Raw genomic sequence first — 21,045 nt, forward strand, 5'->3', positions numbered from 1 at the left:
ATTGTTTCTGGATAAAAACTTTTGATATTACCGCTTATTTTCTTAGTTAGAACATTTCCAATACAATGATAACGGTTTCAATGAAAAATTCGGAAAAAAATGTGTTTTCAAAATTTCCGGCTGAAGTGCCGTAAAAGTGATAAATAGCAATAACTTTTTCGTTTCTGGATAAAAAAAAACCCTATAATTTGACCACTCATTTTCTAATTCAGACATTGCCAATACAATGGTATCGGTTTCAGTTAAAAATGTTGATAAAATATGTGATTTCAAAAGTTCCCGCAAAAGTGATATTTTGACACTGACTGAATAAAGCAGAGTTTATTAGGCAGGCCGATTTTGTGCTATATCTTGTATACGGGTAGGATAAGTTAATTTCTAAACAATGTTATTTGAATATTCTTTTGCTTGTTAATGTTATAGACAGCACACAATAAATATTATTAAAAGCTTTGAGCTTTTGTTGTGACTTAGTATCTAGTAGTTAGCAGTCTTTCGTGTTATGTTTTTGCAATATCCACCAATAACAAAAGTTATAGTCAGGGCACGAAAAATGACATAAAAGTTTTAACCTCTAAGTGTGACCTTGACCTTTAAAGCGTAGACGACTGTGTTTTGCATCCAACACGGCATCTTCTTATGATGATGTTTAAAGGGTCATACATAAATAAAAATGTTAAAAAGCGAACATTAAAAATGGATTTGATCGTCAATTTCAAAGTATGACATCGGCCTGTAAGCAAACTTTTCATCTGAGCACGCAAACAAATAAGAAACGAAAAGAGAGATACAAAGACACACCACATGCACACAGACTAAACTTAAAATCAACCAATCATAAGCTTGGGCTTTGAGACTGGACTTCAAATTCAGTTTAACAAACTCGAATCCCGATACAAGAATTATGATACGTGTCATAAAAGAAAACTTGCTGTGTCCGTTTTCTGCTGGTTTATTTTCAAAGTGGCGAACATTTTAATCCGTTTACGATATTGTGTAATACATGTTTGGATTCTGTGTGTTGCTACCTCCAAGCTGCAGTTCAGCGATATATGGAGCTTGGCCGCATGTCTGTAGAGCAATCTGGAAGGGAAAGACTTCATGACGTTTCAAGATCCATGTTGTCGCATGTGCTAGTCACATGCTGTATCCTATTTAGCGTATGCAATTTAATCTAGCTTAATTGAGATGAAAGTTTCCAGCTTATTTGAAACACTCTTTGAGTCCGCTTCCTGGTAAAAACCAGTACTTGCGTCAAATGTGTTGTGGTAGTGACCTCATTGGGACCAAAACCAAAGACCTCCTCACTAGATCCAAATATATTAAATGTGCCAATGTTGGTTCAAATGTTCAAACGGTTTTATTTGTTAATTACAAGATGAAAAGATATTAAAAATGAAATGAGAATACGGGCATGTGTGACGTTTACAGATACTCATTCCGTATCACAACAAAAGCTAAAATTAGAAAAAAAACATCTATCTTACGTGTCTTCTAGAACAAAACTGAAACAAACTCAAGAATGTCATACTTGATTTATACCTTGAAGCCATTACTTGTACATCCAAGGAAGATTCCGGACAAACTCCAGACAGAAGAATAAGAGCCATGGTCATAAGCTGCAACTGGTGTGTAGGTTGGTATGGCAACCGAACTAGCACAGTCAGCCATTACCTAAATATTTAATCATCATTAAAATGTAATAAATTACTATGTACTCGGCGAAATAAATCTCATATTTATACAAAACATTCATATATCCGCTATTTACTTAAGGGTATATATTTCGTTCAAACTTAGGTGAAAGGTATATGAGCCGTGCCATGGGAAAACCAACATAGTGGGTGTGCGACCAGCATGGATCCAGACCAGCCTGCGCATCCGCGCAGTCTGGTCAGGCTCCATGCTGTTCGCTTTTAAAGCCTATTGGAATTGGAGAAACTGTTAGCGAACAGCATGGATCCTGACCAGACTGCGCGGATGCGCAGGCTGGTCTGGATCCATGCTGGTCGCACACCCACTATGTTGGTTTTCCCATGGCACAGCTCATATATGCACTTCAAGGCCTTTCATGTAGACATTAAGTACGCAGCACTTCTAGTTGCAATGGTATGAGTTTGTATACTAAACAATTTGCTGAACAGACGGACACATGTGCATGACCGGACGTTAAATTAATCACTAACAGTCATTCATTTTAAAGCCTTTTACATCCTGATTTAAGGTATTTTCTATGTCCGTAATTTGGCAATGCAAAGCAGTATTAATTGGGCAAACAATTATGTTGTTACTCAAACTGACATGCGCATTAAGGTTACGGAAGTGATTTAAAATAGAAAGCACATACATTAACACCCTGTTGCCATGACGATGGATTCTGTGGTACGGAACATTCTGTGAGTACAAACGCTTCGTGCGAAGTGTGACTGCTAGGAGTACATTCTATCGCATTCTGATTGGCAACTGTTGTTTGGCTAGCGATTGCACTTAATGTACTAACTTGATCACAACTTGACAAAGGCGCTACTGGTGAAATAAAATGGTTGTTAATTAGAAAAGAATTCGTACAACAGGCATTTTTTAGAAAATTGAAGAAACTTAAGAGCTAGAATATCTGTACAAACATTTACGACTTACAATAATTTAGTTTCTTATTACTTGCATCCAAGCAGCAACAAAAAGTAGGTCTTACAAATGCATCTTAGGACAGCACTTTTTTCAAACAAATGTAGGCCCATAAAAAATGCTTAAAAAGTTGTTGTTCACGTGTGAATTAAAATCTTTTCTACTAAGCAGAATTTGATATAACCTTGATGTTTCAAGAAAATCCAATCAGTATAAAGGATATTGTCTTTTGTTGAACGTATTGATTCTCGGCAATTTCTGAATGACACTCGATAATATCCGTATGATATGTAAACTAGCTATTTCGGACGTAAATGTACCAAAGGCGCGCATGACATAAAAAGCCGGAAAACGCCGGAGTTCATATGGAGAATACGAAATTTGCCGACTTTAACTACTGATTTACTAATACAAAGATTTTAATAAAAATTATCAGTTATAAAATTGCATTTTCCGGCAAATAGACAAAATCATATGCAGCGATATTTCAGACTAATTTGAACCAGATTTATTTTAAGGTATTAGATCACTAATAAAAAACCTCTTTTTGAAGAGTATTCAATTCCTCCCATAAACCTACTTTTACTGCAATTCTTAGGGGGGCGTAGGCCCAAAGCCCTACTGGGCCCAAAATTTTTTTTTTTCCTTATTTTCCTTTTTTCTAGTAGTTTTTACTTCTTTCAAGACTTTTTATTGATTTCTTGTATAAAAAATGGAAAAAGATGAATCTTATAAGCGATTTCTTGGTGTTCAAAGTGAATTTACTACTTAAACAGAAGGGGGGGTAGGTTACACATCTTTAAAATTTATTGAGTTACACGCGGGGGAAAGTTCTCTATTTTGCTTTCACTCTTATATTATACATTGTGGAAGAAATTTTAGTTGGGGTTTTTACTTTCTCCCCTAAGGTTTTTTTTAAAATGGAGTTAGCAAATTTCAAACAGAACACAGCCATTCAACCTTACTTTTTCAATGTTGAAGTATGAATTCTGTCTCATTAAATCCGTTTACCTGAGGCACCATAGAAAAAAATAATATTGCCATTTTTATTTTGTGTTTTATAATTGTTTACCAATAGTTTGATGTTTCTTTTATTAAAATTAATGGTAGAATTAGTTCTCTGCAAACGCTTTGGATAGTGGCTATCACTTTGAAATTTGTCTCTACTTGAGCTTGAGGAGATACCATAAGATATACAAAATTTATAAAAAACGGCACGGTAAAAATTGTTTAAAAATTGCAAAAAAGTGCAAAACACGGTTACCTTTCAGAATATACCAAGGAAAGGACATTTTGTAAACATTACTATTAGTGATCTAATACCTTAAGATTCTTTCACTAGTTGCAGGTGCATATGGGAATATCTTGCTCGAGGGTAACTGTTTCCGCGGCAACGAGGTTCTGCCGAGTTACCGCGTAAATGGTTTCCCGAGAGCCAGATATTCACCCAGTGATCGAATCTTTTTCTTGCATACCATATTCAAGAAATTATTGTAAATATAACAATAATCGAACTACTTTCATTTTAGAACTATTTCTTATAGCAGCGTATTTAAACAAAACGCAGGAAACCAACGTCCGTAAACAGAAAAGACGTCATGATGTTTCAAAGACAAATGACTAAGCTTAGTTCCGGTTTTGTTTCATCCGTTTCAGCGTAACGTTATGATCTTTGATGAAATAACATTTTCTCATCAAGGAATATACTATCAATAACAAAGAGGACCTGTAAAGATATTGAATTTTTGTTCCGTTTTATGAAATTAAATATAAATTACTACATAAATCTACATATATATATTGTTCGTTACACGTCACTTACAACACGAGAGTCATCCTACACCCCGGGTTTTTTCCAGCGCCGGTAAAAATACCGGAAATCCCCGTCTGGTATGCAAGAATGCCATATCTGGAAGTAGCTCACGTTAACACACAGTTATTATAATATATTTAAGCTTTAAAGGATATTCCAATATGCTTGTCTCTGTTAAAACATTCTTACGCTAGCATGACGTCACGTTAACGAGCGGTGACATTAAACTTTTTGTTTCGACCAAGAAAGAGCGTTTTTACATTTTAGATTAACGGCATATTAGAATCGAAATATTTTATAGCAAAACCGTGTTTTAACACTATTTATACACGCGGGTGGTAATACGTCGTACAGATAATTTCACTCGGGCTGCGCCCAGCCCGACGTATAACCGCCCATCGTGCATAAACAGTGTTAAAACAGTCTCTTTTGCCATAAATTATTTCGTAAGTGAAGTTGTTTATGAATTAGCACATGACCTGTTCATTTATTCATAGCATATGTTATGCATTTCCACGTGACTTCCAGTCTAAAAAAAACATTCAAAGCAACCTTAAATCCACTATTTCAAACGCATTTCATTAGAAGCATTTTAGAGCTCGTTTAAATTTCAGAACAAAAGGAAGACAACGACGGCATCCAATTTTTGACGTGATTGCCACACGATAGAAGAAAAATTATCTAAAAGCATGTGTAAATGAAGAAATTATTTTAATCTTGTTTCTCAATAGTTCCCTTCTTTCTAACGAAATTCTCTCATATTTAGATAAAGTTTGTAACAGAAAGCATATCATAAACACGGGTGGTAAACGCGCAATCCAATTCCCACTGGGAATACGCTAAAATGGCTTGCGCCACTTCCGGTGCTGGTGTTGCGCATCAATGTATACAAAATTGAGGTAGGTGGGTTTTTGTTTTTGTAAATAATGACATATTTACGAATGTTTTCGAAAAAAGCAAAATGCTATTCGACATAAAAATGAATAAAGATCATATGTGTGAAATACCAACTTATTAATTTAAGAATCAGCTCTGTTATCACGAAAACTCAACTGGGTCGAACTGTCAAAAAAGCATGAAATCATGAAACATTCCAAATTTTCTAACTCTTGTGCCTTCTTTCTGGAAATGTGACGTTCTTATGATCGAAACACGTGTAAAACAGTAATGAATATTAATACACTCGAATAAAAATGTTGCCTTTAGGGGAAAGATTGGCAAAAAAAATAATCGGGAATGGGGATGCGCCCGGGAATAGGTTGCGCGTATACTTATATACTTATGATGTATACGAGCAACTCCTTCCCAGTGCGGAACCCCATTCCGTTACTGTTTGTCAATTATGTCCCCGTAAGCAGGATCTGAAGCAATAATTTTGGGATTTCGTTACTTATAACAGTTGAGTTATCATAAAAAGCATCAAATGTCCTCAGATTAGGCTTTATGAGTCAGAAACGTCCATTTTTTTGTTGAATTTCATACTTTTTCACGCTTCTTGTCGCCGGAGTTTTTGTGAAACAGAGCCGAGTTCAAAAACTTACAAACCAGTATTTACCCCCATGTGATGTATTATCATATTTGTGTCGAATAGCATTTTGCTTTTTCGAGAAAATTCATTCTTGTCTCATACTAAGCAAAATCATAACTTCACATACCTCAATTTCGTCTTTTTTTACTCGCAACACCAGCACCGGACGTTGCGCAACCCATTTTAATCGTATTTTCAGCGGGAATTGGATTGCGCGTTTACTACCCGTGATAGAGATAATTCGAAGATAATCTATATTTGAATTTCATTAAGTTGGTAAATCAATGAAATGAAAATGACACTTTGACATCTGTGATTTTACGAACATTTTTATCATTAATAAATAACACATTTTGTTTTAAGCACTGGGTGAAATATAGTATTGTATATAGTGTACTAAATTATCTATTGACATTCAGCATTTTTCCTCTTTAAGATAAAGAAAGATATTTATCCACCATTTTGATCGATGTATCCATAGAACCAAAATGACCACCACTGTTTATCAATCTACTTAAATTTGAACCGATTCTGATATTATTTTCACCACGTGTACTATTTAAAACCGATCTTTTAACGTAGAATGCAGGTATCACTATATCTATTCACTCAAACATGCAATTGCCATTGAAACGGAGTCAAAACAATGACATTAAACGCAACAGAAAAAGGTCACGTTTAATAACATACAATACTGTGTGGTAGTGCATCCGTATCACAAAAAAGTGTTGCACATTGCAAACAATTTTGAACACAATATTTACCAGAAGAAATAGAGGAAGTGGTAATTTTTGCTGAAAACGATGTAGAGGTCGGGGCATAAGACGATGTTGCTGAGGCAGGGGGTGAAGTCGTTTGCGTCGTTGTTCTTTGCGTCGTTGTTGTTTGTGTTGTTGTTGATGACGACATAGCTGTTGTGGTTGGAGAAGTCACAGAATGTGTTGTCGATGACACGGCTATTAGGTGATAAAAAACATACTCTAATTTGCTTGACGTTTTGTTGTAAAACCTCAGTGCAATAAATACATATAACATACACAACTGAATTTCGGTGTTATTCTTTGAAGTACCTCCGCTGTTTCTTCTTACATATAGTTTGGCTGTTGTGTGACATGAAAAACTTGAATAATGTACATAGCAACTTATACACTGTATAAAACAACTTATACTAAGCATAGAACAAAGGCTTGCGTATAAAAACTTAAATTTCATCAGAGAAACCAAAGTTCCTTTACTTTCAGTGTGAAGCTTTTAAACCTTTGGATACTTACTCGTTAAATGTTGATCACAGTGCGTGCCATCCCATCCATGATGACAGACACAATGGTAATCCCACCGATGCCCAGACTGATCGTAATGATACCCGCAAGTCCCGTGAACACAGTAAGTATTGTGACACTGTATCGTCCCATGTGCTGCAAATACAAAATAGTTGTTGTTGCGTTTATTGTGGCAACGACAGGGTGATAGGTCATTTGGTGACTTTCTAGCTTTGATGGTGGAGGACGATACAAGGTGCGAACACTCGTATAGAACCACCGACCTTCCGTAAGCCAGCCAGATGGCATCCTCACATGAAGAATTCAACGCTCCGAGTGAGGCTTGAACCTACATCAGTTAAGAGGGATTCTAAGTCTGCGACCTTAACCGCCTGGCCTAGTAGGCCCCTAATACAAAACAATTGAAATATATTTATTACTTTTCGTTTTTATACCCTTACAAAACGAAGTTTGGGGGCTGGGTATATAGGAGTGAGCTTGTCGGTCGGTCGGTCTGTCGGTCTGTCGGTCCGTTGATTTTTATGTTTTTCGGATGATTACTCATGGAAGGCTTGACCGATTTAAATAATTTTTGGTACATAGATGTAATATCAGAAAATACCGGTCAAGTTCGACCTACGGGTCAGAGGTAGGTCAAAAGTCAAGGTCTCAGTGACTCTAAACAGTTAAACGGTTCCCGGATGATAACTTGAGAACGCTTGGGCGTAGGATCATAAATTTTGGAGCACATGTGTAACATCATGAATTATATGTCAAGTTCGACTTTGAGGTCAGTAGGTCAAAGGTCAGGGTCACAGTACACGGAACAGTTAAACGGTTTCCGGATGATAACTAGAGAACACTTGGTCTAGGATCATATATTTTTGTACAGACGTGTAACATGATAAAATACAGGTCAAGTTCGACTTTGAGGTCAGTAGATCAAAGTAAGAACGCTCGGGTCTAGGATCATAAACTTTTGTACACAGGTGTAACATGATAAAAAGGTCAAGTTCGAATTTGAGGTTATTAGGTAAAAGGTCAAGGTCACAATGACACGAAACAGTTAAACGGTTTCCGGATGATAACTTTAGCATGCAAGGGATTAGGATCATGAAAATTGATAGGGAGGTTAATTATGACCAGTAGATGATACCTGATGATTTTGAGGACAGTAAGTCACAGGTCAAGTTCACAGTGACCCGGAACATTTAAACTATTTTCGAACAATAACTTTGGAATGCTTTGGACTAGGATCACGAAACTTAATAGGGAGTTGGTCATGACCAGCAGATGACCAGTATTGATTTTGAGTTCCGAAGGTCAAGAGTGACCAGGAACATTTAAAATAGAGAAAATCGGAAAGTTCACAGGTCGCTCAACACGACAAAAACGAAAATGTTGCAGGCTCGGTTTGATTGAGCTTGTTCATTAACAGTAGTAGAAATGCATGCTACCGTCAACGCCCTCTAGCTCCGGGTTTAGTAGAACTCAACATTTACACATGCTAAAAGTACAAAAAGCAATTTAGAGACATCCGCAGATGTATTCAAACGGGGTGAACATGAAACCTTCATGATACACGTGTTTGAGGCGTTGTGTTCCATTGAAGAGCGGCGTTTGGTCCCCAGATAAAATAATGGTATTGCCCCAAACGAGAAAACAATGGGCAGAACTAAATAAACTGGAATTTAGGAAGGGGATTGTCAAAAGACAAAATTAAAAAGCAGGCACCATTTCCAAGGGGTGATTATCCAATACCCAAGGCTATGAAAGCGGTAGTATTGGAACCAACCAGGCCGAAATGGTCATGTTGAGAAACTAAACAGTACCAATAACACGACATAAAAGTCGTGCCGAACGATTTGAGAAGATCGAACTATGTCAACCCTAATTAAACCTTTTCCGGACAATAACTTGAGAAAACTTTGAAGATCAAAACTTCATAGGGACGTTGAGCATGACCAGCAGATGATCTTTCTTGATTTTGAGGTCAGTAGGTCAAAGGTCAAGCAAGGTCGGCTTTGACATTGGCTTAGTTCTGTGACAAGGTCATAATGTGGGGGTATAATTTCTCACTCCTGTGACAACTCTAGTTAAAATCTATTACCATTATCATTGATTATTATTATTATTATTATTATTATTATTATTATGAAAGTCGATGTTTGACTGACTATATTGATATTTGTGAATTTCCATGTCAGCTGTGTATGTAGTAAATCCTTGTGTATATAAAAAAGCCTATAAGTAAATCTACATGTACGCGTTTAAAACTGAAGTCTGGATATTTAAAGCGGGTGCCATGTACCTGTGGTCAGGTTCACGTACAATAGTAGCAGAAATATTTCCAAACCTGTACATCTCTGATTTCACATGCAGGTTGAAAATTATACCTGATGGAAGGTAAGTGTACGAGCGGGCAGAATTGTATTACTGCTGTTCAGTCCACGATTTTGTAAAAAGGTTTCATCCTTGATTTCTCTTTACATACAAGACAATGTCATTGATTTTACGTTTCTACATTTACAAATTTTCGTGATTAGACGGACGAACAATGATAGAGAGTACGGTTATGTTGGGTTTCAAGTCGTTGCGCCGACACAACATAGATAATAATAGTGATTTGACAAGCTTTTGATAGCAAAAGATCCAAGGTGCCCCTCCGAACATTGTTCAAGGCAGAGGCGTGAAGCTGGGTAGGGAAGCTGTAACTTGCATGTAGAATTTTTATTTAAGAAATAATATATCTCATTTAGTGCTTTGTCGCTGAATAAATCATTGTTTGGAGTTCAGATGCGAAGGATTTATATCACGAGGGCGCAGCCCGAGTGATATAATAATACGCATCTGAACGACAAAAAAAAAGATTTTATTCAAGAGCAAATCACTAAATGAGATATATTATTTCGATTGTAACACGTTACCAAGGACTTTAAAGTACGTCCTTGATGGGATTCATTAAATATTTGCTCGTTTTCAAACGGTTTCTTTTCCAGCGCTATGCCGATTGACACTATGACGTAATAACTGTGACGTCAGAACAGTGAATTGTTGTATAATAATTCACTGTTTTCAACATTCTTTGTTTAAAAGGAAAATAAATCGGATCGTGTTAGAATACTTATTTCAATAAGTGTCACACAATTTGCCCGTGCATGCACGGTGTACGATTTGTGATCAGGTGAGCTACAAACCAACATTTATTGAATGTAAAATGTGAAGAAAAAGAATTGAAACAATGCGTCCCCACTTACGTGCATATTCCTGCGTACAGTCAGAACCATGCCAGCCGTCGTCACATTTACAGTTGTAATAATAGCCATTGTTACCACGGTGTCCGACACATGTCCCATGTGCACAGTGTTGATGACAGTGATCATAGTGCCCTGATCCAGGTGCTAAGAAAAGGAATTCAATGTACACATTTTGCTGGGGTTTTTTTAATTTGAGATTTATCATGTACCCTAATCATGCGGATACTAGCATTTAGGCGTGACCTGTCGCTTTTATTAATAGATTTGAAAGGTTACTGGAATAACCACTTCAGTAAAGGGGTACCCTTCCTTTTTATAACTTAATTTTTAAAAAATATTTAAATGACTGCCTTTTTTGACAATGAGGGCGCGTGGTGCAGTGGTACGCGTGACGGCTATAGAATCTAACTTTTGTGAGTTCGAATTCCAACAGAGATCAATGTTTTTTTCTCATTTTATATTTTTTTTATTTTATATTTTGGTAACATACATTTAAAATGATAATAATGATAAAGATGTATTTGAATTGCATTACTTGTATCATTTTGCTATTTTCAAATATAACATAGGTTTTTCAAATATTTTTTATTGTGAATTATTCAACATGGTTGACATAGCTCTTGACAATTTGGTCATTCAACTAGCTGATGACACCGATTAGGAGGAAACGAGTGTGAGGATGCTCCATTGGGCGCGTGTGTTTGAAATGTATTGAATGTATAGAAATTGTATGAATGAAATTAAAAATGCAATTGAAATGATGAAAGAAAATGAAATAAAAAAAAAACGTGAAAAATATAAATAAAACCAATTCAATCATAAAAAAATCGCCCTGTGTGGGATTCGAACCCACAGCCTCCTAATCGCAAAAGTTATATCGCTAGCTACCAACTGAGCTATCAATGCATCCAATCTGCTTAGTATTTGAAATATATTTATAGTTTTAAATAAGTCAAATATCTTTCAAACCCTTATTTAATAAATGGAACAGTCTGGAAAATACAAATCTAAAAATAAAAGCGACAGGTCACTCCTAATTGCTAATAAATAGTTAACAAACACCAGACTCTGTCATAACTATGCGCATTACACTGTTTAGGGGACAAAATGCTAAATATAGAAATTCACGGTAAACACATGGTATTTTGGGCATCACAATTGTTTGAGCACATACGATTTAATATAAAACTATAACATTGGGCTCTAAGCGCATCACAGTGGTTTAACAAGTGCCGCACAGTATTATGGCGTTTTTACTTTTAGCAATATGTAAATAAGCAATCAGTAGCAGTTTCGTTTAAAACAAAAAAAAATCGAGATGAGATCCACAGTCCACTTGAGGGCACAGTAGTTTGGGCGGATGAACATGTAATAAGTTTGAAGTGATAGTTTTGACGGTTCGAACCATGCATCCGTCCACTATTATTTTCATTTTGCTTTTAATTTACATACTTTGAGTAAGTTTGTTTTCTCTAGTTTCTAATTCGTTGTTTTGTTTTTTATTTTCGTATTACATCGATAGTTTCTTCGGTTAAATAAATCGATACTGAAATTATGACTGGGCAATGCTATTTTAAAGCGAAGATTAAGATTAGTATAAAATTTATAAAACTAACCGTCGAGTTTTAAGAATATTACAGGAAAGCTTCAAAACACAGAATATCATATCAAAGGCGAAATGTATTTAAACATCAATTCATGTTAATAGTGACAAGTTGAACAAGATTAACTTAAGCTTTCTCGTGTCGTCATCTTTGAATCGTATTGAAAAAAAAGGAAAATTAAATACAGTTCTAAAACTATTTTTACGGGTCTGGGAATGAAAATATGAATACCATTACAGCTCGACCAACGAGGAATCATTGTTCGTAAACGTAGTGCATTGACTTAATTTATGAAGTTATTGTTTTGTTTTGTTTGTTTACATTTCAAAACGCATTAATACTGTGCGATACCAATAGGAACAAAAAGGCTAAACATAGAAATTAAGTGTAAACATCGAATTCTAGGTCTATGCGCATCATGGAAGCTTCATAACATAAGGTTAAAAATATAGAAACTCTATGTTTAAAATTTTAGACAATATTGCCATCACGTGGGTTCATGGACATAAGGCTAAATGTAGAAAGTCAATGTAAATATGCGATACTATATGCTCATCACAGTGGTTTAGGAACAGAAGGCTAGAAATAAAACTTCAATGTAAATATGAGCTAATATATGACCATCACTGTGGCTTAGGAACATAAAGTTAAGGTATTAGGCCCATAATAGTGCACCTCCTTTTTGAAGAGTATTCAATTCCTACCATAAACCTACTTTGACAGCAATTTTCAGGGGGGCGTAGGTTCAAGCCCTACTGGGATCAAATTTTTTTTCCTTGTTTTTCATTTTTTTCTAGTAAGTTTTTCCTTCTTTCAAGACTTGTTATTGATTTATTGTACAAAAAAGGGGAAAAAAAATCATTTGATATGCGATTTCTTGCTGTTAAAAGGGAATTCACCTCTAAACAGAAGGGGGTTGAGTTAGACATCTTTAAAAATACTGAGTTACCTGCGGTAAAAATTCTCTATTTTGCCTTCATTCTTTGTTAATATTGTGGAAGAAATGTAGGTAGGTTTTACTTCTGCCCCCAAAGGTTATTTTTGAATGAGTTAGCAAAATTCAAAACGACCGCAGGATTCGCATAATTTTTCAATATTGAGTTGGAAATTTTTGTCTGATTAATCCGTTTACTCGAGGGGGCCCTAGGAAAAATGATATTGACAGTTTTATTTTAAGTTTTATGATTATTTACAATGTTTGATGTTTCTTTCATAAAAAATAATGGTATAATATATTCTCTGAAACGTTTTGGATAAAGGCCATCACTTTGAAATTTGTCTCTACTTGAGCTTTAGGAAATATCATGCATTACACACAATTTATAAAAAACGGCACGGTAAAAGTTTTTAAAAAATTGCATACAAGTGCGAAGCACAGTCAACTGTAAGAATATACCAAGCAAATGCCATTTTTTAAACATTATTATTAGGGACCTAATACCTTAAGTACAGAACTTCAATGTAATCAGGAGAAACTATATGCCCATCACAGTAGTTTAGGAACAGAAGGCTAGATATAGAAATTCAATGTAAATATGAGACAATATATGTCCACAGTTGTGTAGGAACAGAAGGCTAAAAATAGGAATTCAATGTAAATATGAGATGTTATATGCTCGTCACAGTGTTTTAGGAACAGAATGGTAAATATAGGAATTCAATGTAAATATGAGATATGTCCATCACAGTAGGCTAAATATAGAAATTCAATGTAAATATGAGATACTGTATCCTCGTCACAGTGGTTAAGGAACAGAAGGTTAAATATAGAAATTCAATGTAAATATGTGATACTATATACCCATCACAGTGGTTCAGGAACATAAGATTCAGTTAATGCAATGGGTTCTACGTTTAGAAAATAAGGCTAATTATAGAGATTCAATGTCACAACAAAGACAATACCTAAGGTACCAGTAGGACGAAAGTCAAACAAATAATGTACTTAATTTTGTGTTTGATATAATTTGAGTTACTTTGTTTTGTAATAAAGTGGCTTAATATCAGTTGCATTACAGCAAAACTCAAGTGTGATGAAGCTTGCGTATATTTTTTTTTCAAGATTATTTGTTATAAAAGTCAAAGGCTTCATCAATAAAATCTGGAAAGTAGGTCCCTCGGAAGCACCAAGAACAAGTCAATTAGTGAAAATTGCAGACTCGGTTTGGTCCGAGAGCTCACGGACTTTTATTGCAACAAATGAGGCCAAAAGAAGTTTATACATTTTTGGAAACAATATTTTATATCCTCCATGAAAACCCATTTCTTAAGTGTCAAAGCCGTGCCTATCTATATTTTGTTCACGTATGTTTGTGATAGGGGAGGTAAAATTCACTTATAAAATAGTAGGGGGTATGGTAACATTTACGTCTGCCAGTTTTTTCACTGTTTAATTACAGTAACAATTGGATTGTTAGTAAATGTTTATATGTCAAACAATGACACCAATAAGGAATTCATCAAAATGGAATGAAGGGCAAACTTGATATTCAAGGTCAAAGGTCAAATTCTGTGCAAATCACAAAAATTTTGGGATATTTTGAAATTTATCTTTTTTTCTTAGAAATAGTTTGTTATCATAAGCCACTCATCTTTATCTAGTAATGTGTATATATTAGCAAAGATCAGAAATTTCAGTAATATTGCAAAAGGTCAAGGTCAGCCCTAATAATTTAAGGTCAAAATTCATATCCATGCGAAAATGTGAAAACTGTTACCTTTACTTTTTCTAACCTGTTTAATATGTCTTTACAGTATTAGTCGCTGAAGTTAATTCATTTTAATGTTGGTATGTCTGGCCAAGTCAGCAGTGCAAATGTAACCCCAAAGCCACAAAGGGTAAAGCTAATATCAGAGGTCAAAAGTAAAATTTGTGTGAAAAAAAATGCATAAATAGCTTCCTTTTTGAAAAAAAACAGGTACCTTTCTCATTATTAGTAATTACTGGTCATTTAGTTTAATGTATATATGTCCCACACTGTCAGTATTAAAATATAGTCTGGAATGAGTAAAGTTCAAATGTGATATTAAGGGTCAAAGGTCATTTTAAGTCAAGGGATGAAAAAATAGCTCTTTACCTTTTCTCTTTGTTGATAATACCACTATCGATATAAGTGAATGATATCTGTTCATTTCAATTTATAAATGTTAGAAAATGTGTGGTATGCACATACAATTTCGAAACATTAAAGGTCAACCATAATATCAAAGGTCAAAGGGCAAAACAGTGAGTAAAATGTTGCAATATTAACACCTGTTTTTTGATAATTATTATTGTTTAAAAGTATTTATTTTGTGATGTTAGCCACAGATCGCTGTTCATTTTACTGTATATTTGTCAGACAATGTCATAAAAGAGAATATAAGTCAAAGTCAAACCTGGTTTAAAGGTTAAGGGTCATTTTGCATAGAAGATAAAAGTAGTAGTAATCTTACTCATAACTATGTTCAAAAATAGCTTGTTGTTATAATTCACTGTTAGCAATTCATTTTAATGTTTACATGTCAAGCAATGGCAGCAATGTAGGTCTTAAGTCAAAGCAAAACCAATCATCAAAGGTCAAGGGTCAAATTTGTGAGAAAATAAGCAAAAACAGTATTTTTACAATGATTTTTCTTTATTGTTTTAGGGTATTTTTATCAAAAGTAGTAAACGATCATTATTCGTTTAAAGGTATATAAAACAGATGATATCTTAATAATGGAAAATTAGTCAAGGTCTAACCTGACATTAAAGGTCAAAGGTGAGGGTCTTCAAGGAACTCACAGTATAAAAAAATGGCTGGAACAAGTTGGGGAGCCGATGGAAAGATCCTACGGCAAGCCTACGCAAACACCGTTCGGCCAATTACGTATCCACCTTAATGGTAACCGCTTCCTAAACCAGTAAAGATAAACAAAACAAGGTTAAAAAAATAGGTATGAGGATAATTCTCTGACCAATGAAAACAATTCTGAAAAAAGAAATGGAAAAAGACAGTCAATTTTGAGCCATTAGAGACAAGACGGGAGTACAGAAGCCCTTGAGCAGGCAGAGAAAGCAAAGAGACTACCATCACATCCACTCCACTCAAAACTCGAGAGCAGAACCAAGAACGGACTGGAACGTCAGAGTCTCAATCATATTGTCAAAGAACTACAAAAAGGAAAAGCAACAGCAATGGACGCAGAAGCAGAGCCTCTTGTACCTGATCAATGGATTCCTAGACATTGTGCTTCAAAGATCAGGTTGGAGGTGCCAGGAGTAGAAGAAAAGGAAAAACAGCAATCTCTAACACTAGAAATTATCTATGACCGCTATCCAGCACACTCTTGGATCCAAGCATATACCAATGGATCGGTGGAAAAAGCAGTTCAGAATACTGGGAGTGGTGCCTACATCAAATTTCCAGACAGCTCCACTCTCACTCTCTCTTATCCAGTCGGCAAGAGATGCTCCAACTTCAGAGCCGAGATGCAAGCGCTGACATCGGCCACACTCAAACTGTATGAGCGAGGAGAAAAGGGCAGAATATTGTTTTCCTAACAGATTCCAAATCAACACTCCAGACTCTCTCAGCAGGTCCATCAGACATCCTAACGAGACAGCTGCTAAAACATCAATCTCCTGTCTGACAGCATAAATGTAGCATTTCAATGGATTCTTGTATAAGTGGTCATAGCCGGGCATGAAGCTGCAGACAAACGTGCAAAGGGAGCAACCAAGCAAGTACAGCCCCAACCTTCAACTTCATACAGAGATGCTCAGACTCTCCTGAGGAACAGCTTTGCGTCAGACCGGAAGAACATAAATGGAGGCTACCTGCCTAATCATGACAGTCTACACAAGCTATCCAGGCACATCCAAACAACTATCCTCCATGTGCGCACTGGACACTGTGGCCGAAGAAAACATATGAAGAAGCTGGGTGCTGCAGAGACAGCTAAATGTCAGTGCGGATTAGAGGAACAAACACCATTCCACATCCTGCAGAGCTGTTCCTATTTGAAAGAAGCACGCCAGAAAGTTTGGAAGACAGACATCTCATTTGAGACCATGCTGTGGAGAGATGCCAGCGACCTGAGGAATACGGTATATTTCATTGCCGCATCTAACCTTAAAATATAAAACGGCCATAAGAAGATGAAACACAGTAATAAAGTAAGTAAGTAAATGTTGACATTAAAGTGAATTAACATCAAGTTATAACGACAAGATATCTTTTAAACAAAGAAATGAAATAACAGTGCAAAGTTTTAATTATCCGAAAATGACTTTTAGCCATTAACGTCAGGGCTGATCTATGGACACATGTATGATGATATCTTCATGACAAAACATTTATAAACAATGAAAAGTAAAGCAGAAATACTATTTAGCGATCTTTTACACAGTGTTGACTTTTAACCTTTGATCTAAGCTTTACCAATCACTGCCTTTGACTAACAATTATATATAAGAAAAAATATTTTCAATGAAAGAAATGACAAGTCAAATTTTATCGAAGAAAAAAAATAAATATGCTGTATTTTGAATTTTTACATGGAAATGACCTTTGACCTTTAATATCAGGTTTCACCTTGACCAACTTTTCATTATCATTTCAATAGTGATATTGTCTGTTTTAGATATTTTAAAATGAATAATGATCAGTTTTACTAGTGACAAAAATACCCTAAAACAATATAGAAAATCATTGCAAAAATGATCCTTTTTGCAATTTTTTTACATAAATTTGACCTTTGACATTAAATAATTAAAAAATAGGGTTGCTTCCGACTTATTAGGATAAGACCTAATTACTAAACATATATATATTAAAGTAAATTGGTAACAATGAATAATAACAACAAGCTATTTTTGAACAAGGTAATGAGTAAGAATGCTGCATTTTGTGCTTTTTATATAAAAATGACCCCTAACCTTCAATACCAGGGTTTCTCTCTCTTTCAGTTTCTCTCCGATAACATCGCCTGACATATATACAGTAAAATGAACAACGATTAATTACTAAACGTACAAAACAAATATTTTTTAAAAAAAAATTACAAACAGGTGATACTATTGCAATATTTTACACACTCTTTTGACCATTGACCTTTGATATTATGGTTGACCCTGAATGTTTTGAAACTGTATTTGCATACCAGACATTTACTAACATTAACACATAAAACTGAACTGATATCATTGACTAATATCGACAAGATGTTTTCAATAAAGAGAAAAGGTAAAGAGCTATTTTTTTCATTCTTTCCCTTGAAAATGACCTTTGACCCCTAATATCGCATTTGAATTTGTCTCATTCAAGACTTAAGACCTAATTTGCTACCCTTTCTTGATGTCTACATTGAAATAAATTGCTAATAGTGAATTGTAACAACAAGCTATTTTTGAAAATAGTCATGTGTAAGATTACTACTACTTTGATCTTTTATGCAAAAATGATCCCTGACCTTTAAACCAGGTTTGACCTTGACTTTTTTTCTCTTTCATGACATCGCCTGACAAACATACAGTAAAATGAACAACGATCTGTTGCTAACATGACAAAACAAATACTTTTAAACAATAATAATTATCAAAAACAGGTGATATTATTGCAACATTTTACTCACTCTTTTGACCTTTGACCTTTGATATTATGGTTGACCTTGAATGTTTTGAAATTGTATGTGCATACCACACATTTTCTAGCATTTATACATTAAAATGAACAGATATCATTCACTAATATCGATAGTGGTATTATCAACAAAGAGAAAAGTTAAAGAGCTATTTTTTCATCCCTTGACTTAAAATGACCTTTGACCCTTAATATCACATTTGAACTTTACTCATTCCAGACTGTATTTTATTACTGACATTGTGGGACATATATACATTAAACTTAATAACGAGTAGTTACTAATAATGAGAAAGGTATCTGTTATTTTTCAAAAAGGAAGCTATTTATGCATTTTTTTTCACACAAATTTGACCTATGACCTCTGATATTAGCTTTACCCTTTGCGGTTTTGGGGTTACTTTGCACTGCTGACTTTGCCTGACATACAAACATTAAAATGAATTAACTTCAGCGGCTAATAATGTAAAGATATATTAAACAGATTAGAAAAAGTAAAGGTAACAGTTTTCTCATTTTCGCATGGAAATTAACTTTGACCTTAAATTATCAGGGCTGGCCTTGACCTTTTGCAATATTATCTGTATTTCTGATCTTTGCTAATATATACACATTACATAGATAAAGATGAGTGGCTTATGATAACAAACTATTTTCTAAGAATAAAGATAACTTTCAAATATGCCAAATTTTGTGATTTGCACATGAATTTGACCTTTGACCTTGAATATCAAGTTTGCCCTTCATTCCATTTTGATGAATTCCTTATTGCTGTCATTGTTTCATTGTTTGACAATTATACATTTACTAACAATCCAATTATTACTGTAATTAAACAGTGAAAAAACTGGTAGACGTAAACGTTACCCTACCCACTAATATTTTATAAGTGAATTTTACCTCCCCTATCACAAACATAAGTGAATAAAATATAGATAGGCACGGCTTTGACACTTAAGAAATGGGTTTTCATGGAGGATATAAAATATTGTTTCCAAAACTGTATAAACTTCTTTTGGCCTCAATTGTTGCAATAAAAGTCCGTGAGCTCTCGGACCAGTTTGATTGAGTCTGTTCATGGGCAGTAATGGAAAAAGCAACACTGCCCACGCCCCCTAGCACCGGCTTAAGCAGTATTCAATCTTCAAATCTAAATGAGTTGAAATCAATGATCCTGAAGGACCAGAAAATATAACAACACTGAGATGAAGTCTCAGGAACAGAAGGCTAAATATAGAAGTTCAATGTAAATATGAGACACTATATGTCCACAGTTGTGTAGGAACAGAAGGCTAAATATAGAAATTCAATGTAAATATGAGACACTATATGTCCACAGTTGTGTAGGAACAGAAGGCTAAATATAGAACTTCAATGTAAATATGAGACACTATATGTCCACAGTTGTGTAGGAACAGAAGGCCAAATATAGAACTTCAATGTAAATATGAGACACTATATGTCCACAGTTGTGTAGGAACAGAAGGCCAAAATAAAACTTTCAATGTAAATATGAGAAACATATAATGTCCACAGTTGTGTAGGACAGAAGGCTAAATATTAGAATTCATGTAAATATGAGACACTATATGTCCACAGTTGTGTAGGAACAGAAGGCTAAAAAGCAATATTAGCTATATTAGGCCTATTTGTTACCTTCTGGTAACATGCTCAAAAACATTAGGGTAAGTAGGTCGAAATGTTGTTTTGTTGTTGTTGTTGTTATTGTTGTTGTTGTTTATGGTTGTTTTTTTTCTTGTTTATTTCTGTTTTGTGGGGTGTGTGTGAATTGAGATATTACTTTTGTATGTGTCAAAAAGATGAATAGAAATAAGGGGGTTATGCCTTTAGAGCATCAGTACATTGATTTCTAACATCACTTACAGTTATTTAAAAAGTTGAAAACAAACTCAGTCTCCAAATCTATAAAAAGTTTTACGTCGGACCAGAAATTTAGGGTTGGTCGGGATAAATCATTTTTTTTATGCCAAAACAATTAAGTGTGATGGATGATTATATATTTTTATAATCCTATACTTACGATATTGACATATTTCACCCGACCAGGAGTCATGGCAGTTGCATCCCGATGACGTCATTAGTCCATGGTTGTTACACGCGGTACATGTATGGGTTGATGTGATTGGGAACTCTGGTCGTCAGTGCATAGAACATCAATTTATCAATCATGTATCTCAAATTTTCTAGAATCCTTGGCTGATCTATCTCAAAATTGAAACACTACAGTCGGGATGTCTCCCAAGTCATGACTAATTAAGGAATCATACGCCCCTTACCTACATTTCCATAATGAACTTGTTCATCAACCAATTTGGACAGTACCATTAACTTTT

General features: G+C 34.9%; 1 protein-coding gene across 2 annotated transcripts; it reads right to left on the reverse strand.

The window, feature by feature from the left end:
• Positions 1–946: 946 nt before the first annotated feature.
• On the reverse strand, positions 947–20,807 carry LOC123538388 (integumentary mucin C.1-like). 2 transcript variants are annotated; one of them, XM_053530156.1, is made up of 7 exons: positions 20,733–20,807; positions 10,483–10,626; positions 7,238–7,381; positions 6,731–6,922; positions 2,348–2,523; positions 1,543–1,674; positions 947–1,083 (listed from the first exon to the last, which is right to left on the reverse strand). In XM_053530156.1, the coding sequence occupies exons 1-7, from the start codon at positions 20,788–20,790 to the stop codon at positions 985–987; spliced, it is 945 nt and encodes a 314-aa protein (XP_053386131.1). In that variant the 5' UTR covers positions 20,791–20,807; the 3' UTR covers positions 947–984. The 2 variants fall into 2 exon arrangements, with proteins under 2 accessions (XP_053386131.1, XP_053386130.1); XM_053530155.1 differs by having other exon boundaries at positions 2,348–2,526.
• Between the last annotated feature and the right edge of the window lie 238 nt (positions 20,808–21,045).

The sequence above is a fragment of the Mercenaria mercenaria genome, chromosome 18 (assembly GCF_021730395.1).
Source record: "Mercenaria mercenaria strain notata chromosome 18, MADL_Memer_1, whole genome shotgun sequence".
Lineage (NCBI taxonomy): Eukaryota > Metazoa > Mollusca > Bivalvia > Venerida > Veneridae > Mercenaria > Mercenaria mercenaria.

Bases quoted from the DNA above. Each gene is read 5' to 3' on its own strand.
- LOC123538388 (XM_053530155.1), bottom strand. From the start codon at position 20,790: ATGACGTCATCGGGATGCAACTGCCATGACTCCTGGTCGGGTGAAATA. The intron at 1,675-2,347 runs GTATGTGCTTTC...TTAAATATTTAG, and splicing joins CATGGCAACAGGGTGTTAAT to GTAATGGCTGACTGTGCTAG. The intron at 1,084-1,542 runs GTATAAATCAAG...TTTCCCTTCCAG, and splicing joins GTACAAGTAATGGCTTCAAG to ATTGCTCTACAGACATGCGG.